At 38.0% G+C, this 25,155-nt stretch overlaps 2 protein-coding genes across 4 annotated transcripts; one reads left to right on the top strand and one right to left on the bottom strand.

The window, feature by feature from the left end:
* Positions 1 to 711: 711 nt before the first annotated feature.
* On the bottom strand, positions 712 to 9,921 carry LOC101157390 (sideroflexin-1). Of its 2 annotated transcripts, none has more exons than XM_011484450.3 (11): positions 9,798 to 9,921; positions 7,499 to 7,695; positions 6,829 to 6,999; positions 5,700 to 5,798; positions 5,199 to 5,274; positions 5,040 to 5,125; positions 4,821 to 4,948; positions 4,170 to 4,219; positions 3,948 to 3,997; positions 3,806 to 3,853; positions 712 to 3,723 (listed from the first exon to the last, which is right to left on the bottom strand). In XM_011484450.3, exons 2-11 carry the CDS (start codon positions 7,660 to 7,662, stop codon positions 3,627 to 3,629), a joined length of 969 nt encoding a protein of 322 aa, XP_011482752.1. In that variant the 5' UTR covers positions 7,663 to 7,695; positions 9,798 to 9,921; the 3' UTR covers positions 712 to 3,626. The 2 variants fall into 2 exon arrangements, with proteins under 2 accessions (XP_011482752.1, XP_020565237.1); XM_020709578.2 differs by lacking the exon at positions 9,798 to 9,921 and adding an exon at positions 9,608 to 9,626.
* A 376-nt stretch (positions 9,922 to 10,297) lies between these two features.
* LOC101157152 (membrane-associated guanylate kinase, WW and PDZ domain-containing protein 3) lies at positions 10,298 to 24,621 on the top strand. Of its 2 annotated transcripts, XM_011484449.2 has the most exons (16): positions 10,298 to 10,801; positions 11,140 to 11,714; positions 12,305 to 12,442; positions 12,541 to 12,715; positions 13,102 to 13,278; positions 13,550 to 13,697; positions 15,282 to 15,342; positions 16,944 to 17,471; positions 18,497 to 18,646; positions 18,915 to 19,075; positions 19,462 to 19,553; positions 19,629 to 19,720; positions 19,836 to 19,904; positions 20,492 to 21,157; positions 21,442 to 21,542; positions 23,454 to 24,621. In XM_011484449.2, the coding sequence occupies exons 2-16, from the start codon at positions 11,522 to 11,524 to the stop codon at positions 23,631 to 23,633; spliced, it is 2,931 nt and encodes a 976-aa protein (XP_011482751.1). In that variant the 5' UTR covers positions 10,298 to 10,801; positions 11,140 to 11,521; the 3' UTR covers positions 23,634 to 24,621. The 2 variants fall into 2 exon arrangements, with proteins under 2 accessions (XP_011482751.1, XP_020565233.1); XM_020709574.1 differs by having other exon boundaries at positions 10,298 to 11,714.
* Positions 24,622 to 25,155: the final 534 nt, after the last annotated feature.

The raw sequence follows: 25,155 nt of genomic DNA, 5'->3' as shown, positions 1-25,155 counted from the left end.
GCGGTCCTTTAATTGTGATTGTCGTTTTTAGCCAAAATCCAAAAACCTGTGTTGTTTTCTTGGACAAAGTTTCTGTAGAATGGCAGTAATTAATAAGAAAGCGAGGAAAAATATGAACGAAGAAAAGTTTTTAAGAGACGAATGTACCGGTAATCTTTTATTATACTGCATTTTCTTGTCTGCTCCTGATTCACAATTTAAATAAAGAAATACTTAGAGATGCAGTTTAAATCTTAATTTTCTTATGTTTTCTGTCATCAGAAAATTCCCCAAACATGAAAAAAACACCATTTTCACCAGAGTCTGTCTTTAACAGGTTAATCAAATAGAAAAATCCAAAGTTAACTGAGATTAAACAATGATAAAATACAGTTTTTGAGGACAAATATTTTTTTCAGCAAGATTTAAATGGGAGGTCTTCAAAAAAAAGAAGCTTCTGAAGTTTAAATTCACTCATTTATGATTCAAATAGCTTCTTTTGTAGAAGATTTAGGTACTAAACAACTTTGATATTTCTTTTTAACAAGACAATGAAACTTTAACAATATTATGAAACTTAAGTTACAGTATTTTTTAATGTCATAATGGAAAGGACTTTTCAGTCTAAATAATGAGACCTACCAAAGGAAAGCTTACTTTAGTGTGTTATACACGTATATACTTTTTTGTCTTATTTTATTCAAACCACATTAACACACTTAACCACAGAAGTTTTGGAATTGTCTGTCCAAGACACCTTTGGACTTCACACGTTTTATTCTGTTGCTCTGATTAAAATACATTTTACATCAAGAAAACATCTTTTCAAACCCATACAAAACAAGGAAAACATTGTGCACCAATACTGACAATATGTGAGTTTTTACAAACACAAAAGAAACCAAACATTCATGGAGTGTTGCAGGAAGGTTGTGTGTCATACCTTTGCTATTGTGCGACTTGAATCCTTCTGAATTTTGTGGAACTAAATGCGGTACAGGTTCACCTTTTCCTTCAACTTGATTGACTCACGTGGAATTTTTGGCTGGATCTGTGGCTGTGATGTGCTATGGTTTACAGTACAGACATAAGCTGAGATTAAGTCTACAAAAACACGATTGCCTGCTGCATTAAATCTTTAGTTTGTTCAATAATTTAAAACAAAAACAGCGTCAAAGGAAGAAGCAATAACAATGCTGAAAAAAAGGTTTCTTGGTAAGACAAAAATAAAATAAAACATTTCTATACCACAAAAATATTTGTGCAGCAGTGCAACTCTGAGCACAGTTCATTCAACTTTATAGTGACGATCTAATTCAATGCAAACAAACCCTGACAACTTGTACGGCAGCAAAACAAGGGCTACTAAAAAAAATCTAATAAAAGGTTCATTGTCTGGGTCAAACTGGAGTCTGTTATTAGCTAGGATAGGCTCCAGCAACCCCCATGATCCCTAAAGGGATTCAGCGGGTTTGGAAAATGAATGGATGGAAAACCACTATCGCCCACCACAATGCTGCAGTCAGTCTTACTTTGAAGCAGAACAAAATTCCAAAGATGCCTGAGAAAAGAACCTAGTTTGACTAAATGTGCCACCAATGAGAGACGGCTATTATGACATTGTGTACATTGTTATTAGAAAATAGTAGTTTGGTAATGATCTTTACAAGACATTTACCAATATTATTGCAATTTATTGGTAACAAAAACCTTGAATCACACCACTAAATCCAAACACAGCCATGTATCTGGCAGGAATTTTGCATAAATACCCTTTAAAAAAAACTATGCAGCACTTCAAAGTCTTGACCATAACTCTGCTAAATAAGTTAAATGTCTTACAGTGGGACAATCACCTGTACAGTCCATAGAGTATTTCATTTTAAAAACACCAAAATTGCCCTGCACAAACGCTAATAGTTGTTGCCAATTTGTTGCTTACAAGAACAGAGACACTCTTTTCAAATCAGGGAGCACTAGAGCATAAAGCCCACTTCTTTATGTGCAGCAATCCGATCCTGTAACACCAGCAGCTCGCAGAGTTTTCCCACATATATGTATACACACACAAGCGTCAAATATACTGCATTTATAAATATCTCCAAGACAAACAAAGTCACATGTTCATAAATAGGATAAATGCATCTATTTCTCCATCAGCAACTTCAAATTCTCCTGGACAGAAACGCGTTCTGCAAACTTCAGAAAACCCTGTGGCCAAACTAAAACTGACCACTTCAACACATAAAGACACAGTTTTAATCCAATTGAACAATCATTTAGGTACTTTGATACTGTCAGATTACTTATGCAATTTGGTAAAAACTGTATTCATAATTCCTGCACAAGCTTACATCCAGCTAATAAAAACATCTTTGTTTTAAAAGCAGCAATACATTCTTCCCTGCAGGTTAGAACAGCAAATGTTGTCACTAAAAGTCTAGAAACAGGTGACCTTTGTCCATGTATATTCACAAAATAACATTTTCTAAATGATGTTGGTTTTAACATGCACCTCGTTGCCGTGTATTAGGAATGTCAGAGGGGCGTAAGAACACTTAAAGGAGAGCAAGAATGAGAAGCTGCACTGATGGACAAGAGGCAAAGCACAAAACTCAGGCAAATAATCATGGGTGGATGAAGGTATGAGGGTTCCTCTACATCCTGTGTATACATCAATTGTGTCATTTAATCACTTCCTAGCACCTCTAAGTTGATTTTATTCCAAACTGTGGTTGTCTAAAAACTTGTGCCATTCAAAAAAGAAGTGTATTCTTACACAACACTGACTCGCATGGTCAGAAAAAAAGGTTATTTTAAAAAGCATGTGCTGATCTGCATGTTTTTAGTCTGTGGCAGAGTGAACAATATTATGAAAAAGTGTTTTTAACAAGGGAATTTTAAAATTTATGAAGAGGTCACAGGTATGGGTATTTTTTCGAACATCAGTATTAGAGGTTTCTGTTCACTATCAAAGCTGATTTAAGGAAGAAAACCTCTACTGTGTACAATTTAATTACTGTTTGGAAAAGGAGGAGAATGAGTAGAAATAAAGCCGAAATAGATGTTGGAGGAGTTGAAAAAGTGCAGTGAAGGTTCTCCAAGAGCCTTCAAGTTTCTGCAACTATAGCTGCATGGCTTAATAAGGCCGACCTCAAAAAAAGAAACAGGAGGCAGAGTCGATCAGAACACAAGCATGTTCAAAGAAATGAAACGTCTGACCACCTTTAGAACACCTTTGCAATAGAACCCAGTGAAAAGAGCAAAATTCAAAACTGCATGGATGTTACTGTGGGATGCTTGATTTTTACTGTATATATATTTCATAAAATACCATTTATTTAAATGGCATAAAAATGACAAACTTCCAGTATCATTAAATGCAACTAAATGTATAGTTCTGATCTGTGGAAGACAAAAAAAAAATGTTTTTCTCACTTAAGGTCTGTAATCTTTTTTTTCTTCAAAACTACAGTTGAATTTTCTCATAAACATAAACCTTATTAAAAAAAAAAATCATTAAAATCTTTTGCTTTTATGATAAGAGGAAATTATCCCCATAGATACATATCATTTTATCCTCATTTTTGTGCTCATAAATGTGTCTAACGTGAGCGTTTGAATGGTTAGTGCTCCTCTGCCTTCCTCTACAGGCCCTTGTTGAAGTAGACAGTCGTGGTTTGAGGACTCGTCTGTCGTATCTGTTCCTGCAGATCTGCCTCCAGCCCGCTCACGCTCATGGAGCTTCAAAGAGACGGTGGAACGTTACTCAGAGGCTGACAAGAACAAACAAACCTGTAAGTGAGGAGGAATGTGGAGCTGGTACCTCTTTTGAGGAAACAGGGCGCAGCAAAGCGGAGTTGCAAACACCAGGCTGGAAATAGGAGCACAGGAAGAAATGTTAAGACATTCCTTTCCTTTATATTACATAAAAACGCTTGTTGGAGATAAGAAAGAACTTCACGTACCACAAACCGACGAGGCCCACCTGGACAGGAGCGTTTAGAATCGGAAATCGCTGAAAAGGAGACAAATCAGAGCAAAAGGTCTGAGAGGTCTTCTGTTAGTGTCATCCACACTTAGATGAAAACAAGTCTAACACATCGATGATGAAGAAACGACTTAACTAAAAGCAAGAACAAGTCAGTTCTGAGGCAAGAAGAACATTCACACATCTGCAGAGAGTTTACCTTCAGAAAGGCTCTTTTCTCCAGGGCATTCATGATAACAGGTGGGATGGCTGAAAACAAAAAAAGTACAAAAAGTTATGGAGGAACTTCTGCTTTATGGCCAACCAAGTGTGACAAAAGGGAAATTTAAACCTTAAAAGGGAGAATTTAAAGTTCATGTTACCACAACAACCTTCTCCATTCACCCAGTGAATGGTTAACAGTTGGATGAAAACACATCTCGTTTCAAAGCAACAGTTTTCATTTGTCCACAAAATTCAAACAAGTTTGTTATTTTTCCCTGAAAGACGCCTGTGGTAGAACAGTTTTCTGCTTTTATTCTGATATGATCCATTCTAACAACTTATGTGGAGCATGCACCTTCCTAAACCCTCCTGTTACGTTTGCTTGATATAGAGTGATAACGTGTTTATAAATCTTTTTCTTTATTAATTACTGACATAAATTGTTGATACGCATATAAGGATCAGCGTTAATGATGATCTTTCTTGGTTGGTGCAGGCTTGGAAGCCGTTACCATGACAACATGTCACATCAAATAGTCCGCCTCTTGTGAAAAACAATTTAAAAATAGCAAGATTAAAGTACTAATAACTGGTTTCATATTTATTTCTTAAGAAACATGTCCCAAACCTCAAAGGCTGACATTACCCATAGCGGGGACTGCCATGCCGATCCTCGACACCACCACCTGCGCGATGGCTTGTTTGGCAGCATTGGCAGACTCCCCTAACCTGTTGCCATTTTCATCCATCACAGGGATCCCGTACTTTAACTCCCTGATCAGAAAGAAGAAAAATAGAATCATCTACCAAATCTACTGCTTCTGCCAAAACAAGACAGCTTTCAGTGACTCATGTACAACCTTACCTCTGTCTCATGAAGGGAATATTGATGCAGTTTGCAGCAGCAACAGCGGCAAAAGGGACAAACCTACTAACAATTGGAGGTAGGCGCTGCAACAAAGAATCACAGGCATTGATGTTACATCTCAATTATGTTCTTCATTTAGTGAATACGATATATTACCTTGGCCAGAGACTTCAGTCCCAGGGCGGTGACTACAGCTCCAGAAGTAGCACTGACATAGGCTGCCCCCAGTTGACTATGAGCAAACACAAAAAGCAGATTTTTCACACTTCTAAACCATTTATTTATTTTATTCTTTGTAACAGAAATCTTAATATGACAGCTCAAGATGAAGCCACAAATACAAATGTTGAAATAAAATTAAGTTCCAACAAGGCTAAAGGTTCAAGGAAACGTGCAAAAAATTGATAATGTCACAGATTTAATCCTCCCCATTTTCACAAAATTTAGCCTGCTGAACTATGCATTTTAGCTCAACATCAGATAGGATGTGGTTGTCGGCACGAGGTCACAGCGCCACGCAGCTGAACGTGCTTATCAGTGTAAACACAATAGCACAGGGAGGGAGAGCACAGAATCTCCTACAGCCTCCTTCCTAACACCACTTTGGAGGGAAAGGAGGAACAAGCAAGAGTCACGAGAAAGGAGAAGTCCTCCTACTTCAGCGTCAAGGGGGCATCTCCACTGCGGTTGGTGTAATTAACAACAGCATTAAAGGACTGGTTAACCCACTGCCAGAAAACAACCGCTGGAGTCGTCCTGCAAAGAAAAAAGGGGACAAAGTGTTGGAAAAGTTGTGTTTTTGTACTAATTAGTAACACTACTAACAGTCAAATATAAAATAAAAGTTAAATTTAAAAGTATAAGTCATGTTTGAGTCATACACTTAGGAAATTTATATCTATTCTTAAAATTTTCAATCATAAATATAACCTAATATAGGTTATCTTTCAAAATCAGGAGTTTAGCACATTTTAAGTTAGTCAGCAGCTGACAAGTGTTTTCGTATTTAGTTTCTTTGTTCTGTTTTTGCTGAACATACAGAAGAAAAGCTGGGCTGTTGCGCAAAACTTTATCCCTTGTGCTATCTTAGATGACCCCACCCTTACATTGACGTGTTCTCCCTACCATGACAAAGGTGGATAAAGGTGGAAAGATTTCATGTCATCCATGGACACCAGTGAAGATCACAAATCATTGAAGAAAAAAGGTTCAGCGCACTGTCTAGTGGGTCTAGATGACCCAACTCCCAACATTAAAATGCCTAGGATAGCACAAGGGTTACGCACAACTTCACAGCAAAATTGTAATAGAATTGATAAAACTTTGACTTTGTAATATCTGTTAAATTTTACATATTTACAGGAATGGTACTGAATACGTTTGCATGTAAAGTGTGAATGGAAAAATGAACTTTTAGCTCCCTAAAGTGCTCATTTGAAAAAAAGAATGAAGCAGGCAGAGATTAACAAGCACAAATCCTAAACAATGAAAATAAAAAATGTGAATAAGTTATGTAAAAACCTTATCATCCAATATATTATTATGTTGGGTAATAAATGAAAATGCTACCCTTTTTTGTTTTTAATCAATCTACTGTACCTATAAAATGTTAATGTGCTGGGAGTTCTCAGTATTCAGCAGTAATGGTGATATTTTTTTAAGAGGATTTCCACAGTGTAGGGATTAAATATTCTATTTTTATGCACTGGATCCCTAAAAATAAATCTAATGCCCTGTCTGTTTTTATAATTCTAAATAAAATCTAGTATTTCAAAAACTCCTGTACCTGTAGAAGGTAAGCATGCAGCCTGTGATGGTCATGTTCATTGGCACCTGAGCAGACATGCGGCCAATCACAAACATCTTCTCTCCAGTGTCTGGATGAAAGGCAGAGTCATAAACATATTTGGCTCTCCAGAGCTCATCCTCTGTCAAGCCAGGCTTCACAACACCAGCTCTAAAAAAAGAATTAAAAAAAAGAAATTTTGGTCAACAAATGATGAAGTATATGCATAAACCACCATTGCACTAATTTGAGTAGTGAAATGATGTCAGGGAATTAAAGCTTTTCAGTGCAAATTATACAAATGAAGGCATTTCGACTCCAGAAGTACACATTTTCTTTTCATCCGAGACATCTTATCAAAGCATTTCTTTTCTTCAGAGCCACTAAACTATTACAGTTCATCTAAAAGATGTTTTGCTGCTCATTTGAGTCTCATTTTTAGTTCTAACAGCTGGTTGGGAAGCTCAGCTTCCTCTTTGGGAGCTGGGAAGTCAGCACATTAAAAAGCTCCACTTCCTTTTCAGCAGTACTTGGAACTCAAGAAGCTGCTCAGAAGAGCAATGAAACGTCTTCTAAAAGAACCTTCACAATCCAAACTCTCTGAAGAACTCTCTAAAGAATCCTTGTTTCTAACACGATCAGCTTCAAATTCACCATCACCTGACCTCACCTGTAGTTCTCTACGATCACTCGAGCCTCTTCCAGAGTTTCAGAGGACAGCAGAACATTTCTGGGGTCGGTGACCATGAAGAAGTGCTGGGCACGCCCCATGAATGTGCCTTGGTCCCATCTTGGTTCCTTGATGTTTATGTTGAGGGACAAATCTGAAGACATTCTGGCCTTTTCTGATGATAGCAAATATTTAAACTACAAATTAGAGGAAAGAGAAAGAAGAATTTATGTTAAAAAAAAAGTAGTATAAATAAAACATTCCTTTCATGGCAGCATAATGTTAGATTAAAAAAAGGTTCAATATTATGAGATCTTCTGTGCTCTGTGTAAGGTTTATAAAGGCTAATTATGAAAAAATAAAGAACTGAAAGGAACTGAAAAACTGAAAGTTCCTCAAGGTTACCTGAGCTAAAGGGGTTTGGACCCCTCACCCATCATCAAACACCATAATCTAATCGAATCAAACTCCCCCCTCCATTGACGCATACACCCCATGACCACACACACAGAATACTGGCATGACAACATGACTATAACTATTTAAAAAAATAATAATAAAAAATATTTGGCTGACATGTGGTTATGTTAACCACAAGCTGAATAAAGCTGCTTGATTCCTACAGAATCAGTTGCTACTTATGTTAAAAAAAAAAAACATTCTGTGATGCCCGTTTATCTATTTTTTTGCTTTTTATTGCAGATACCAGGTTGTGGTTTTCATCAGTTATGGCTGTGATTTCAAGAGGAAGGAAATCATTGTGAGCTGTAATGGAAGTCAGCTGACACCATAAAAAAAATGCCTCACCATCAAACTACAATCATTTTTTTAATTTATTTTAAAGCATTGAAATGGCATCGTATTTAAAGATTTAAAACAATTTTAGAGTTAGTTAAAAAACTTTTTTTTTTTGCATTTTTGCTTGAAATTACATCCAAATAAAGTTGTCCTATTTAAACATTCAATTATTTGCTAAAAACTGGGTAAAAGGTTATTTAAATAAAATGAAGAATACTTTTTTAATCTATTTGGAGAATGTCCATTTCTGAAAGAAATGAGAAAAATGACTAGTAAATAATGGCAATGTCAGCAAAATATTTAATAGAAGATTATGCTATACAAAGCTAACAAGATACTCAATCTTAAGTTTTACAATTATGTGTGGCATTGATGCTTAATGCTGTAACTTGGGAGCTGTCTGTCACATAGGTGATTCAGCTATAAATAGGGTTTAGTGAGTAGCCACATTCTGATATACTACTATATTTCAGAATATAAGAAGGCCTCTATGAGAACAGGAGAAATGTCTTTTATTATCAAAGATAAACTAAGTCCAATCGACTACTTATTAGCTTCTACTTCAATGGAATCTACCTGGATGAGCGAGAATCTATGCAGAGAGGAGCATTCCTTCTGTATGAGTGCCATTGAATGCCAAATCTATGAATCCATACTATGACCTGCTTTGGTAAACATCTGCTGTCAGGCACATTGTGCTTAAAAAAACAAACAAACAAAAAAAAAATCTACTCAAACACCTGATTTAACTCATCCTCGAGCTTTGTATAGACTTTACAATTAATGACAGGCATTGAAGTCAGATGTGTTTATGCAGAGTAAAATGGATTCATGCAGAACATGATGAAAACATTATTGACAAATCATGCTTTCGCTTTCGTCCTCTCTCTTAATCATGGCCCCGGTTCAGAAGAAAAAAAAACACAAAATAAAACCGGAGTGCTATTATTCCTGCTTTAGTTCTTGTACACAAAGTCATGATCAGCTACGTACATTCAAGGACAATCAATGGAAGGGGATCAAAGAGGTTTATCCAAAAATATGTCTGTTCCGCAACGCGTTCAAAGACAACCAAGGCATAAACTAACAAGGGCCCACAGAAATGAATTCAGATTTCCAAAGAAACTCGAAGACAGATGGTGTTGGATCTTTATCATCACGACATGCTGCTAGATCCCCTACGATGTAGCATTCAAGCTAGCAACAAAGCACCAACGGAACACTCGTGCTGGAGAAAACAGAAAGCATTAAAAAAAACTAACAAATAATGAGGTATATGCAGAATCAAAAATGTGAATAAACAAATTATACCAGAGTTGGTCGAAACAAATACGGGCATAAACGGGTTCAGCTAGTGACTCTCTCTGTGTGCATGCTAAAATATTCTAACGTTTGACAGCGCTGGAAACAAATATCCAAATGGAACACGCGGAGAATTGTCCGGGTTGTTTTTAAAAAGGCAGTTCACGAGAATAAGAATGTTAGCAAAACATTTACTTACTGTAATTTCTTCGTTTTTTGAAAATGTATGACCTCTCAATATCACAGCACAGCCAGTTGAATTCGCGATGCTTTCAGGGTAACAAACAAATCGTTCAACTACATTTCTTCAGAGAGAGATGAGAACATGATATAAAACACATCTATTTGGAGTTTGGAGAATTTTGTCTAATTATTAAATTAACTTTATACTTTCAAAAGTTATTAATTCCCATGCAGTAGATTTACAAGGCTTTTCGTGATTTAAAATGTAGTCAGAAGCACGGCGGTTAGATTAGATAGTAAAAAAACAAAGCTATATCGGCGCACTTGAAAGCAGCATGCATGGTCACAAGTTAGGGGCGGGGTTTATGTCGTAGCATTTGAAATGCTAGAAATCCCTGGGCGTCAACGAAACACCGCTCGTGATTGGCTAAAACAGAAAAGACTTGAGTTTTATCATATTTTCCGTGTTCCACAAAACGCAAACGACAACCCAACCCAAAAGACTATTTACAAATATTCCGAATAATTTACTATCTACAATAATAGAAAACCTTTCTCTAAATATAGCCATTTTAAAATGTGTGCAAAAGTTGAAAGAAGTTCTGAGGTTTAGAACACACAATTCAAAAGAGGGCGCTCGCGCTCTAGTTTTCTCTCTAAAACATCCTTTACAAAAGATCAGTTTTATTATGGATTAAATTACAATAAAGCAGAGGAACATATACGTCAATTTAAATGCTTTTTTGTGTAAAACACAGAGATGTAGATGTAAAATACAAATCTAATCTAATAAAAACACCAAACATAAAGTTAAGGTGGAGCAGACATATGCAAAAACGTCATAATGCAAGATCCTAAAATCATCAGTGCGCAGCTGCAGAAGCTTACGCAAGGAGCTTATACCTGTTAAGATAATAATGGTCACCTGGGCCATAAATGAGCTGGCGCTAAAACCTTGAAGGCGGTCATAGATGCTTTAGTAGCAGTGAGTGCATGTCTGCGCTCTTCACCGACCAACAGGTAGGAGGACTGCCATTCTTGATTTGGGACTAAAACGTTTCACTTCAACAGCATATCGAGTGATAACTTCACAACATAGATAAAGTTTTTGGTTAGTTATTTGTGGGAAGTTTGTTTTTAATCGGGTGTTATTCCTGTTAACATGTGTGGTCGGTCGCTGTCCATGGTTCTGAAAAATAGAACTTGCTAGTTCCCAAAGTTGTCAAAGGAAGGATTATGTACTTTTTTGCACGTTTAATGCTAAATTGTAGTATAGGCAATTGGGCAATCTAATTTAAAAAAAGGATGATCTCATATTTAAAAGCTCCATTACTCATTACCGCATTTTCTTTTTACAGCGATATCCTTTTACGTTAACATGAGCCAGGATCATCACACACCACTGACTTTTATGCAGACACATGCAGCCTAGGATGAAGCACAGCCAAACAAAGGGTTTTAAAACAGACATTGGAGCCTGGATACTGTGTGGTCACAGCACAATACTAAATGCCATCTTTTAAAATGAGATTTGGTCAAACATCTGCAATGCTTTAACTATTTTTTTAAAAATAACTTTTGTGTTGGTTATCTCTAATACTCCAATTGTTTGCATCTTCCCATGTGGAGCAGCAGTATTTTATGATATTGGACCAGCAGGTGCATTTACAAGTCAAATTCCAAGTTTCTTGGATATCCAACTGCCTGGATGAGTGAAGAAAGGGTTTCCAAACACATACCATGGATACCTCATTTAATCCTCATGCCTGGAAGGAGTTGACAAATGGAGGGGGGCACCCCCATTTAAAAAATGGAGGACAGAATGGGGGCTCCCACAGCACAATGCGCTACATGGTGAAGAAACAGAATCGCCGCACACGCAGATCATCTTCACCTATGGGGCGGGTCATCCTCATCAATGCCCCTGCAGATGGTAAGTTTTGAATATTAGAGTAACTTATGTGTGAGTCAGAACAAAAAAACACACTTTAGTGAAAATGATTTGTTATATGATCAGTTTGGATAATTTGTGTAACATAGGCATTATGTCGTGTTTCCAACTCATTAGAGCGTAATTTCTGTTGCTATTAGGAAAAATGGCTGATAATAATGTTTTAAGGTAGCAGGGTTTTTAATGTTTAACTAAATTTACAGAATTCTGCCCTGTGTTTACCCTTTCTACAGCAAATTTTGATGTATTTCAAACAATGAGCTGAGATCATGGTAAACCACTAAACAAAAACAATGTCAGCTTCCTGACTGAGATATGTTTAACACTCAATAATGATGACATTGAAGTAGTAGATTAGATTAATTAATAATTTTCAGCAACGCAAAGTTTTCTTTAGACACCCGTTCTCTTGACCTTTTGAGACTCTGAGTTCCTCTTTTGATGGACATTCATTCATGTGGCCTTATAATTTTCAAGGTCAAACTGTCAAACCACAGCAGATCAGCTTATCTTTTCAAATATCTTTTCAAACTCCATCAGGTTGTGTAGTGCATAAGTTTGTGTGATTGCAGGAGGAGACGACAGTGAAGACATTCACACTGTTACCGTAGACAAGAGCCCAGATGGGCGACTGGGTTTCAGTGTCCGAGGTGGTTCTGAACACGGCCTGGGCATATTTGTGAGCAAAGTGGATGATGACAGTTCTGCAGGTACAGATTTAGAGTATGTCCTGCATGTTTTTGCTTTTGTTGGTTTCAGTCTGATGCTTGTTCTCATCTATCATGTCTGGGTCGTCTTGTGATTGCAGCTCAGGCTGGACTGACTGTTGGCGATAAGCTTGTGGAGGTGAATGGGGTCAGCCTAGAGAGCATCACCATGAGCAGCGCTGTGAAGGTCCTGACAGGCAATAACAGGCTGAGGATGGTGTTGAGACGCGTGGGTAAGATCCCCGGCATCCGCTACTCCAAGGAGAAGACCACATGGTGAGACCAGTTAGCTTCATAGTTCCTGAAAATACGTAAAAATCCAGAAAAATGATCAGTTAAAATGTTTGTCCTCACTTTAATTAAACTTAGATGAAATATTACCACTTTGTTCCTTTTTCTTAATGTAAAATATACTTGAAATAAAAGCTGAAAATCATGGGTGGCTCATGTTTTGTGAAGCTCATGACTTACCTGAAGCTCAGTCGTTATCTTTTGGGATGTGCTGGTATCATTGGTTTCATGTGGCCACAGTGGATAGATTACTGCTCTCAGCATTATAGTTATTTGATAAGGTGATTGAGATGTTTTGCTTGTAAGATGTGTCATGTCTGCACGTTCAGCCTGTCTAAGTTGTGTGAAGATTGGTTTGTACATTTGAGCAGGGTAGACCTGATTCATCGGCGTATGGTGGTTGAGGAGGGTAGTGGTGCTCCATCTGAGGCCAGCTCCGACTGCGCTCTTCGCAGGATTGTACACCTCTTCACCACATCAGACGACTACTGTCTGGGATTCAACATCAGAGGTGGCAAAGAGTTTGGCCTGGGAATCTATGTTTCCAAGTAGGAACACAAAATTGAGAACTGCAGCATGTTTTTTTTATAGAAAAAAATGATTCAACTTGAACTAATTTAGTTTAACAAAACCTCTCAATGGAAAATATAAAATCTTTTACAGGTATAAAAAGTGTCTATTTCTATGAATCGTAGAAAGAAAAATAAAATTGTGTCAGTGTGGCTACATTTCTAGTGATGTACCATATTTGTTCAAAGCTGTTTGTGTTCAACAAATCTGTGTCTCCCACCTTTCTTTGTGTCTGTTTCTGTTCCTCAGGCTGGACCCAGGAGGTCTCGCAGAGCAGCACGGCATCAAAATGGGCGATCAAATCCTTGCAGCCAATGGGGTGAGCTTCGATGACATCACCCACAGCAATGCAGTGGAGGTCCTGAAGAGCCACACTCATGTCATGTTGACCATCAGGGTGAGGAAAAGTCCAGTGATCACAGCTGATGCCAAATTTACAGATACAGAACTTATGCACCAATAAGTGGGTCAAATATCTGTGACGATGTTGGTCAACTCTGAATTTATGCTCACTTTCTTTTAGCTTATGCTTTCCGTTCTGCAAACTGAAATTTTCTAGGTAAATCAACATCAGTGGATTCTAGATTCTCTTAAAGTCCCACTCTGATTATCTTTTGATCTATTGCAAGAGGGTTTCCAGTGGTCTTGCAATTATGATTAGGTTTTTAGCCAGAGTAAAAAAACTTGTAATTTTCAAGGACATAATTTTTTTTGCAGGGCTCCAGGAGTTTATTAGAAATTACCTTCTGAGTTGTGAGCGGGACTGTTGGTATGGCGTAAGCCTGTTGCCAATTCCCATCATCCATCTGTATACTCACTCTACCACTAGCTTACAGCTCCTTACACCTCCAAAATAACATTAGCAATTAAAAAAAAAATGGCGAGCAATATTGAAGCTATCCTGCCGTACAGTTTTGAGCCAGATTCCAGCTAAGATGAGGAAAACAAAGACAAAACAAGAAGAGGGAAGTATAGGGTAAAGTTTTTCTCAAGTTTAATTAAATTTAAGTTGCAGTCGATGGTTAAACACCACCTATCTTGACAAGTCCTCCCTTCACAACACAAAGCCCTCAAATTCTTTGTGTGCCACTCTACACCACTTAACTTGTGCCATTTCATAAGAGTCATGTGAATGTGAACTGACAGACTGCTTGTGTGTTGAGCGGTGTGCATGAGCATGCATAAGTGGGCTTCTTAGCTCATTTTACTCCTCTGATCTCAGGTTCCTCGTGTGAAAAACATCCAGGGACGGCGTTCATTATTTAAAGGCAGCATGAGATCAGGTTATAATCAAGCTGAAAGCCTAATTTTGGAGCTTTCTTCTGTCCCTTATTAGACCTGTGTTTGGATCAGAGACTCACAATACAAACAGAGGATTAACCGTAGTCATTAAATGACCTCACACTTGGATAGTTTAAAGTCTTAAATTGGGATAGAGCCTCAGTATTCAACCTTCAGCTGTGCATGAATGAAATGATGGATTGATATGCTTAGGTTAGAGATTAAATGGCATTTACATTTGTTTCATGGAATTTTAACAACCCAGTAAAGTAGTTGTCAGTAAAATATTCTATACAATATACAGTATATGAACTAAATCATAAAATATATATTTTAGCCATGTTTACTTCCAATCTTATACGTTTAAAAGACATGTTAACTTAAATCAAACGTTTAAGATCTGTTCAAGTTTGTTTTTTAAAAAGTATCAGCTAGAGCGACACCTGCAGGCTTGAGTCTGACATTTTTTTAAAACAATTTTTAGGTTTTGAATTCTTCAAACAACTAATTATAGCAGAATATTATTGTAAATTTCACATGCTATGACTTTTCCTCATTAGTGTTGGGAAAAATGTGCTGGTGATCTTATCATAATGATAAAGTTTGTTATTTTTGTAATTAAAAATGTATATGTTTTTATGTTAGCCACATAAAGGTACATGCAAAAATAACTTTTATTTGTTTTTTGAAAAATCCACAGGAAGTTGGGAGATACCCCGCATACAAGGAGATGGTGGCTGAGTATGGCTGGCTCGACAAATGTACGTTTACCATCTGAAATTAAAAAAATATATTCAAGTATCATTTTAATGTATATGATTTACAAAGTTAATATAATCAAGGTCCAAATTCTGTTTTAGGTCTATACAAAATTCTTCAGTTAATGGACGCAGGAGTTAAATGTTTTTTTTTTTTCCTGACCTGTACGCCATTAAAACTACAGACCAAGAGACCGAAGGAGAACAGGAAGTTGGAGTTGTCCTTAACATTTAATTTAGTTTTAATATGCCTCTCCCCCTTTGTATGATCTGTGTTATATCTTTTATTATTATTTTAATGCTTTGTAATGTATGTAGCCTTTTTTTAATCAATAGGTATTTTAAATTATTTTAATCACTCAACTATGAAAACCGTTAGGACACGTTTCTTACACTGCATTGTTTTGTAGTTATTCGGCGGCTTGCAGTCAGTGCAGTACAAAATTTCCAGCTGTGTTTGCTTAGGTTGGCGCCTTGCTCCCGCCCCTTTCTCCTGATAGTTTTGTGATGATTGACAGGTGATGATGGAGCAAAAACATACGTCACACACCAGGTGATCTGTGCAGCGTTGCGTCCTCCTGGGTGATCTCAAACACGCTTATTGTGCATCTTGGTTGCACTTATTTGGTGTTGCCAAAATGAATTTCCATCCGTTTGAGTCTTTCTTTGATCTCAGGTATCGGTATCGATTGTTCTGATCTCCAGTGAACAGCGCCCGTTCATTTACGAACCACAGTTTGAATTCAGTATGAAAATATAGGAGTGGCTGACCGGCTGCTCTACAATAACTTGTGACCAGGGTTTCAATGCGCAAAAAGTCATAAGAAAGAAAATCCCAAAATGGTTTCTGAATTTTTTTTCTCCTTTACTGATTTATGGTTTAAAGAGTAAACTTTAAAAAAAAAACATTCAACGCAGACTCAAAATTGGGAGCACATACTCTCTTCTCATCCTTAAACACCTTTACAGTCCAGGTTTACTGACAATCATCATTAAGCCACACTGAGGGTCTCAGCTGTTAGGGAGGAAGTGCTGCCAAGTGTCCAGCAGTAAGAAGTAGACAAGAGAAGCCGTGTTCAGAAGAACCCATTGATAGAGGTTACAGAACTGTGTCAATAATGATGTTTAAATTAGAAAACAGCAGATATAGAAGACTAAATAAACAGAAATGTAATACTGATTTATTTACTTATTGATTTTTTTCATTTGGGTATTTTATTATCTTTGAGAGTTTTATAAGTACATGTTGTACAGAAAACAGTTAATAATAGAGTATAGTTAATAGTTTAGTATATGTTCCATACCAAATTATTGGCTCGCAGACACTCACACGTTGCGTGTGTGTGCGTTGAAGTTGCGGCCTTGCCTCAGCTAGACCCCGTCTTCAGTGGCCCCCAGGTAAATTGAGTTTGAGACCCCTGGTTTAGAGGCAGGTGTGTTTGAGCAGGATAGGAGAGATAGCATGGAGGACAGTGTGAACTGAGGGTCAGGGTTAACCAAAACTGTTATAGAACATTATGAAAGGTTCATTATTAGGTTTTAGATCTTCAAAACCAAATCTTAAATTGACTTTAATCACAGACATTCTGGACTGTCTTCCACAGTAGCCAACGATGGCCATCCACCATCCTCACACGGTTCAGATTCCAACTCCTCTGTGTCTTCACTGTCATCCAGCACCCCTCTCAGCTCCCTCAGTGGTCTCTCCCAGGTTCTTTTTCCTCCAATCTTTCACAATGAGATGGTAGATGTCGCCATCTCCACAGAAGACCGCACCCAGTGTCCAAGCAGCTCTGAGCAAACAACTGACACGGCCATACAGACTGACCTCCAAGTTCCAAACTCCCTGGACCCCCCGTCTCCAAACAAATCCTTCTCTGACAGGCCTGGCACTGCAGACACCAGTCGAACTGTGGGTGAAACACTGCTGCTAAAGGACACTGTCATACGGGGGAAAGGGGAGGGGCCAATGGAAGTGGGAGGAGCCAGGGAAGGAGGACGACACAGGGGGAGGTCATTGTCCACTGGGGACCGGGAGGATGAGAAACGCTCACCAAAGACAGAGGCACTGATGGCCCTGAGCAAACCACGAAAGCCAATCAGACGTTCCCAGAGCCACATCATGTTGTCAGGTGAGGACGTGCAAGAAAGCATAGAGGGAAATGGACCATCTATGTCTTAAAAATACCTAAAACGCAATTTATATTGCATTTGATGTATTTTTCTTCTTTAACATTCATAATCTTAACCTTTTTTGCCAAACTGTTTTACTGGTAACACTTTGGAAAATCACAACAAATCCACATTTTCTGGTTTCTTCCAGTGTTATTCAAATATTTAACTGGAAATCACCTTCTCTGAATGAAAACAACATTTTCAGAGCATCTTAGACCACTATGTTTAACCAGATCAGGCCCACAGTTTTAATGGTGTCGGATGTCTATGGCTCAGAAAACTAAAATTAATCACTTGAGCTTATCAAGTGAAGTATTTTCAAGTAAAAGGGGCTTTTTAATGTAAAAACTCACATTTCATTTGCCTGATTTAAGTTTCAGACAGAAAAGGCCTAGAAACACATTGCTGATGCGAAGTTATATTAATCATCTTTTTTGATTCACTTGTTGTAGCTCTGAGAAATGAATAACAACCATGTGTAAAAATATTCAGCCAAGTATTTGCACAGCCAGTTGATTCATTTGTATTTCACTTCCAATTTATCTAGGATTTGTGGTGTGCCTGCGGCCAAGCTAAAAGCTGATTGGATGTTTGTTGTTTATGCAGGGGCACTTTACCCTACTGCTCCTCATAAACGTTGGTGTGTTTGAGTCAGTGTAGCTGCAATTTATCAACACGACCCTGTTAATCTTCAGAGGCAGATTTACAGCATTAAACAAAGCAGATGGCTGGAAAAGACATGCACAGTCTGTGCTCATAACGAAAGTGTGTATCAACTGATGCTGGACGGATAAAGTTAATCAACATGCAAAGATGTGGTGCTGTAAACAGCCGTTTTTCTAAAAGTAAATTACGGTTGACACATCTGTTTAAGTTTTTTATGCTTCCATAGAACATTTTAACATATTTTGATAAAAATTAATCTGGAAGGACTACAAACTATATGTATGCGTGTTTTGTCTCTATTAATGGACCTTTTTAGAGGACAGAAATAATAAGAAAAAGAAGCAACAGAAGGAAAAGGTGCCATCAGAGGGTAAGACCAAGCTGCAACGCTCCAAAACCTTCGTAAACCTGCTGTTCAAGAAAGACCCCAAAGAGAAGAAATCGCAGAATCAGCATACTGGTAAAGGTGGGATGCTGTCAAGATCTTTGTTTTCCTTTTTCTACATATACATACAAAAAGGGTTTGTTAGTCTCCGATTCATCAAGATGTCTCACTACAGTTGGTAAATCAATAACATTCAGGTCAAATCTTTACCTAAATTCATTATATTTAACCAAAAAAATGCATCACATTTTCCTGGCAGAGTAACTTGATTTTGCGCAGTCAAGTTTTATTCTTTGCCTCCACCAAACAAGGATAAATACTTACGTTTTGCTGTAATACTAATTTCTAGATAAAGAGCGAAGTCGTCCATTCCAGCTCTTCACCTCCCCGAGAGAATCACGTGCCGGCAGCCCACTGCTTCGGCCTGAGACCGTGCAGCACGTGGAGGACATGGCCAAGAAACTGCTCAGCCCAGATGAGGTAGCAGCTGTGATGAGACATTGTCAGCGTGTAAGTTATTCTTTAAAAAACGACAATCTGACACTCTGCTTCTGAGGAACTTTACATGACCTCTAGCCTCAACTTTTCTGTCGCTGAGGGTTCGTGTTTTAGATTTTTCTGTTAGCTGCTCTGCCAAAACACAGATTATTATGTAGTATTAGGATCAAATGTCAGCCACAAACATTATGTTTCTTGACCCACCCATTGCTGTTCCTACTTTACCTGCGTGAAAAACTGCTTTGCTTCATACTGTAGAATATTTTGTTCTCGAAGCACAAATTTTAGTTTTCTAACAATAAACACAGTAGAGTGTAAAGGCAGACAAATTATCTAATAATACATTGATTCAGTCTTTCTTTATGTCTTCATAAAAACTAAGCAAGTTTATTTTCCAGTTTTTGTCTGACAATGTGATTGAGGATTTGGTGCGTCCCCTTCTGGCAATTTTGGACAGACCAGAGAAGCTGCTGCTTCTCAGAGAAATAAGGTGAGGCATAGATTTTTTTTAAAAACTTTAAAAAACTTGATCAATTTAAGATTATTGTGATTTCATTTTCCACAGAATGCTGATCCCAACAACTGAGCTGTGCCATTTTGACAACGTGGTGATGCCTTTTGAACTAGAGGCATATGAAATCCTCAAGAATCGCTCTAGTAAGTAGAAGAATAACCTTTGTGAATGTTATGTAAAAATTTTTCAATCTAGAGTTTTATTTCTAAAAATATTAAATTAAAACGATGGAAATCTGGCGAATTTTTTTGGTTTCAGTGCGTTCTCCAGCTCTGCGCTCTCCTCACAGGGGAACTCCTCGACGACACCTCATCACACCTGTTCCAGGTATTTAGGTTCTAGTCCTTTCTGCTCAGTCCTCTCTGTTTTGTTGATTTCTTTTATCACTTTGTGTCTTAGAGAAAAGCAGAATTGTGTTCATTTTTGTCATATCAAATACAGTATGACAATGTAACGACTGTTTTCTGATTCCTGATCTTTAATTGCACAGAAAAACCTAATGCAGTTCTGTTTTTCTGATAAAAACAGTAAAATTAGGAAAATGTACTTTTTCTGTCATTGCTTGTCTAGTTTCAAAATATTGCCAAGAACAAAGAAAATAGGATGTATTGCAACTAAGTTTTGTTTTGTTTTTTTAAACATTTTTAGTGTAACCTAATTTTCTTGATGCTTAATTAACTGCACGTATTGTTTTTCCAGTTTGTCTGTTTTCAGTGGAGCATTTGACAGCCTCATTGAAAGTCTGCCCCCTATTGGTCAATGGCACACATGCAAAAAAGAGAAAAAACGAAATTTTTCTAACTGATGCAAACTAATGTTTTAATAAAAGCAGCATGCTCTAGATTGAAACATGTTATGAACATTCTCTTAGTATGACTACAAATTTGGGGACACTGCTTTTTTTGTCTATGCAGACAACAGAGGTGGGTTTCAACTTCATCCGGTCCAAAACAGCCCTCAGGAGCGTCTGCTAATAGAGGAGTTTGACAGACTTCGTCTGGCCAGTCAACAGTCAGGCCACCTGCCGCCGTCCCGTGCCTTCACCCCACTGTTAGACGTACCTGTGGACAGCTTTGCATCCAACATTTCACGCTCCCGTTCCCCCTCACCCAGTCACAGCTTCCTCCTTCCCGAATCACCATTCAGCACCCAACACGGGCGCCACCATCTGCCCTCTCCAAACAGAGGGGAGACTGGGGCGCAAAGGTACGATGCCGTCTCCCAGCTGCCTGCATCTGACCGAGAAGATACTGCTCTTGAGCGGGGAAGGTCACCTGTGAGGAACGGCCGTGGAAGAGCGAGGAGAGAGGAGAGTCCTGACAGCATAGATGTCAGGCGAAGCAGACAGGTGGGATACACTGAAGTAAGTGTGCGGGTCCCATCACAGCACAGAGAGAGAACCCTTCTGGCTGACGTATTTGACCCCCAAAGACAGAAGAGCCTCAGCAGGGGCACATGGAGTGCACAGGAGATGAATGGCCATTTTGACAATGGTCACACAGTCAAAACAAAACAAGCTCTGCCAGTGGAGGACTATGAAATCACAACTGTCACCATCTCAAAGGCCAAGCCATCACTGGGTAAAAACATTCATTTTACATTCTTAGATCACCTTTGTTTTTTGTCTACTGTATATGCTTTAATTTAGAGCTTTCACCAGCAGGGGTCAGAGCGTGACAGCAGAACTAGTACTCAAAAACGTCTCAACTTTTTAAGTCAACTACGAAAAAGGAGTGAGGAAACGATCAAATAAGGACTAAGATTATTTTTGAAACTGTTAAAAAGCAATGTAAATGTTAAAGTAAATACTAGTTAATTTGTTTGGTACAATGAGTCAATTCATTGCTTCACTTCTCTTTTTCAGGGATTAGCATATCTGGAGGGATCGAATCAAAGATTCAGCCGATGATTAAAATTGAGAAGATATTCCCAGGAGGAGCTGCATCTACCAATGAGGCTCTGAAAGTGAGAACCCACTTACTTCCTTATTTAAAAAAATCCTCTACAAGCACAGAAAAAGAACATTGTTTCAGCGTAAAGTTAAATAAAAGTTAACCAAACAGCTCTTCTGGAGAAACGAAAGATGCCCTTCTCGGTTGTTGTAAACTCTTTGTCTTCTGTAAGAGTTGTAACTTTATGTGACAGAGAAGGGGACGAGAGGATGAACACAGGGCCATCTCAGGTAACGCAGCAGCTCCATTATTAATCAGGAACACGAGTGGTGTCTGCTAATGCACTAGTAATATACAGTGTAATGGCTGTGCAGATGCTTGACTGTCATTGATGAGCTTGACGTGGTTCTTTTAAACAGGAATCTATAGGCAGAGTCAGAAGTTCTGCATGGTCACAAAATGTTGGGATGAATATGTGTCTGTGGACTCAGAACACTAACCTCAGTGTGTATGTTAGTGGGTCAGCGTGATGTTGTCCATCTTACAAAATCAGCACTCTTGCAAATACTTTAAGCACCAAGCACATGAGTCAGATGTCCTAAGAAAATTAATTAGTATACGCTTCATTTTGAGGAATTTGTGTGAAGCGCCTCAGTTTACCTTCTAGGTTCATTGAGTGGTCACTGCTCCCCTTTTTAGTCATCCTTTAGACCAGGGGTGTCAAACTCCAGGCCTCGAGGAAGAAGAAGGAAGAAATCCTGCCTTATCTGCTGCTTATGTAGCCAATAAGGAGCAGGCTGTTTGGAAAACCTGGTGGACACTGACCCCAAAGGCCTAGATTCTGATATCCATGCTGTAGACAAACTTACATGTGACAACCCAGCATGTAGTCCAGTCCAAACCAGCACTTTGGAACAGAGCAATGGTTTCTCTGTGGAAACATGGAGCTCTGTGGATTTGTATGTTCTCTGCACCAAAAAATTTTATTGAATTAAAACTTTAAAAAAAATCCTAGCTAAAATTAAGGTAGTTATGAGGTGAGGTTGCTATTTCATCTTAAAAAGAATAGAATTTGCGAGTGTGTGCACTGCAAAAAACTAAGCCCCCTAAAAAAAGTGAAAAAACTCTTAAGATTAAAAAAACATTCTTTAAATAAGCAAAAAATCCACTAAAGGGGTAAGAAATTTGCTCCTACCAAGAATTCTTATTTTAAGAAAAAAATTCTAGTGACTAAGACATTTTTTTCTTAAACTAAGGTTATTTTGCTGTTAAAAAACTTTTTGCAGTGTGTACCAATCATTTCCGATAAATTAGTTTTCACAAGAATAAAGGCACTCACTTCCTCCCCTCTGTTGATACATTGAGCTCAAGTTTTTGGTATATTCTTCACAGTTAACCCGGCTGATGACCCGACAGAATTAATTCAGGAAAATGTCTGCTTTGTTTGTTAACTTGATATAGCTGAAAAACAAAGTTCTTCTAGAATTACTGAAAAGCAAAAGGATTTGGAGAAGTCCTTTTTTGTTTTGTTTATTGGATATAAGAATAACTATGGTCTTTGTATGTTGTTGCACCTCAGTGAGTCTGAGCTCATGAGGCAGGTGCATCCTCACCAAAGGCTGATGACCTCAAAGGAAGTTCCTCAATTCAGGGCTCCAGAGATTTGCCCGTCTCTGCTGCATCCTGCAGGAAACGGGAACTACATGAGCATGCATATGCGTGTCTTTGTCTTTGGTGGTGTTTTTTGATGAAGGAAAAACTTTACGTGTGCACTGGTGACAGACCTTCGAATGTAGTGATAATATCTAGTAATGAAAGACGAGCTTCTTTCCACTCCTGTATGAATCAGGTTTCCACTGAGGGACCGAGTCACGGCAGATTTACACAAACTGTCAAGATTATTTCAAATAAGCAAAATAGCAAAGTAGTTTTCTGTGTTTTTATTTTTTAAAGATTTCTAATTGAATCACTTTTGCATTTACAGGCAGGTGACGAGTTGTTGTCTGTGGATGGCAAGAGTCTACAAGGAGTCACTCATCTCCACGCTGTGGATTTAATTCGTCGTGCATTCAGTAACAAGGCCAAAGATCCAATGGTTTTTGTGGTCAAAGTCCCTCAGATTACTAACCAGACCCCCCCAGTACATCTGCTGAAAGACAAATAACAAAATCATCAGCTTTTTAACGACTAACCGAGACATTTTGGAAACATTACAAAGATAAAGAATGATTTTAAATCACTTTTGCAAGAGCAAGATTTAAATGAAGCTGAAAAGTTGCATCCTATACATGATATGATGCTCAGTGTTATGGGAGACATTTTAGGAGCTGTCAATGCAGGAAGAACACTTGATGCATTTTCTAAAGAGTGTTGCAAGATAAGATTTTGATAAAGTGAAAGTGTGCCATGGTCCAACACATGAGAGCTGTGCTGTGACCTCTGAGCTCTGTTTGACAGTGGAGCCACTTCTCAGCCCAACAGCCCTGCAGAACTGCCAGAAGATTACCCCATCCTGTTAAATGAGATTATTTTTTGGATGATTCATACACAGATTAAGCCCCTGTATTATGTCAAAAATGGATAGTCAGGTTTTAGAGGATGTCTGAAGGGATTATTACAAATTGCTGCTCAGTATTTTTGTGTTGCATTTGTTCTGGCAGAAGTACTTGGGCTCTGAAACACCGCCACTTTAAAAGCTTAATTACACCAGGCTGTGGGCTGAGATTATGCAGACATGTGGAGGAGTTGGAAAAACATGTCAGTGAGAAATGCAGGACACAAAGACCCATGCCAGAGTTTAGATCTGCGTCAGCTAGAGTGGATAAGGGCAGGAGAATGAGTCTATAGTGCCTTACTTCTGTGGAAGAACAAAGTGTTAACCATAAAGTTCCTGTAGAGTTTTCAAACTGCCACATCCTGGTAAAGTTACTTTAAGGTACCTTAAAGGTTTGAAACCATCTAGAATTTTCTATAATTTTTACACGAATGTATTCTAGATCAACTTTATCTTATAAAAGCAAAAAAAAAAAAAGTTTAAAATGAAACAAACATTTATTTATTGCTAGACACAAGATTCTTTTAATTGAATTCTAAATATTACCTCTGTATTTCCTAAGCTATAATAAAAAATATCTGTTTGTTTTTCAACATGAGCATTTTCAGCATTCATGCGATGGACTTTTCCATTTCATTTTGATGCTTTGAAATGGTCCCAAAACATGATACCACCACCACCAGCATATTGATTTATTTGTTCTCCATATTGTGTTCCTTACATTTATTTGCACGTATATCAGTTAGAAGATGGCACAATACAGCCTTTTTGAGATTACTGGATTTGAATGATGAGCAGTATTGTTGAGAGCTATTATTAGCCAACATGACAGAGGCCTGTCCTATACTAAAACCTAAAGGCCATGTCACACAGCCACTACTTACATTTTGCACATATTGCACATATGAATAAATATAATATATACGTGAAAAAAGTGAGAAAAATTATGGTCTTTACATATAATTTTCACAGATGTATCACAAATGAAACAATTGAAAACCACGGAAGAAGTATGAATGAACCGCACAAAGAACACATAAATCAACGTAAAAGCCAAATCTGTGTGCAAAAATGTGTGTGTGTGCGATATGTTCGCCGTAGACGTGGAACGGTCGTGGAAAGCCACAAATTT

This window comes from Oryzias latipes, chromosome 15 (assembly GCF_002234675.1).
Source record: "Oryzias latipes chromosome 15, ASM223467v1".
NCBI classification, from domain to species: domain Eukaryota; kingdom Metazoa; phylum Chordata; class Actinopteri; order Beloniformes; family Adrianichthyidae; genus Oryzias; species Oryzias latipes.
Note: the sequence above shows the minus strand (reverse complement) of the source record. Positions and strands in the feature narration are given on the sequence as shown.

Bases quoted from the DNA above. Each gene is read 5' to 3' on its own strand.
- LOC101157390 (XM_011484450.3), bottom strand. From the start codon at position 7,662: ATGTCTTCAGATTTGTCCCTCAACATAAACATCAAGGAACCAAGATGG. The intron at 5,799-6,828 runs GTACAGGAGTTT...TTTTCTTTGCAG, and splicing joins TGCATGCTTACCTTCTACAG to GACGACTCCAGCGGTTGTTT. The intron at 3,724-3,805 runs GTACCAGCTCCA...GTCTCTTTGAAG, and splicing joins GCCCTGTTTCCTCAAAAGAG to CTCCATGAGCGTGAGCGGGC.
- LOC101157152 (XM_011484449.2), top strand. From the start codon at position 11,522: ATGGATACCTCATTTAATCCTCATGCCTGGAAGGAGTTGACAAATGGA. The intron at 12,716-13,101 runs GTGAGACCAGTT...ACATTTGAGCAG, and splicing joins TCCAAGGAGAAGACCACATG to GGTAGACCTGATTCATCGGC. The intron at 18,647-18,914 runs GTGGGATGCTGT...ACTAATTTCTAG, and splicing joins GAATCAGCATACTGGTAAAG to ATAAAGAGCGAAGTCGTCCA.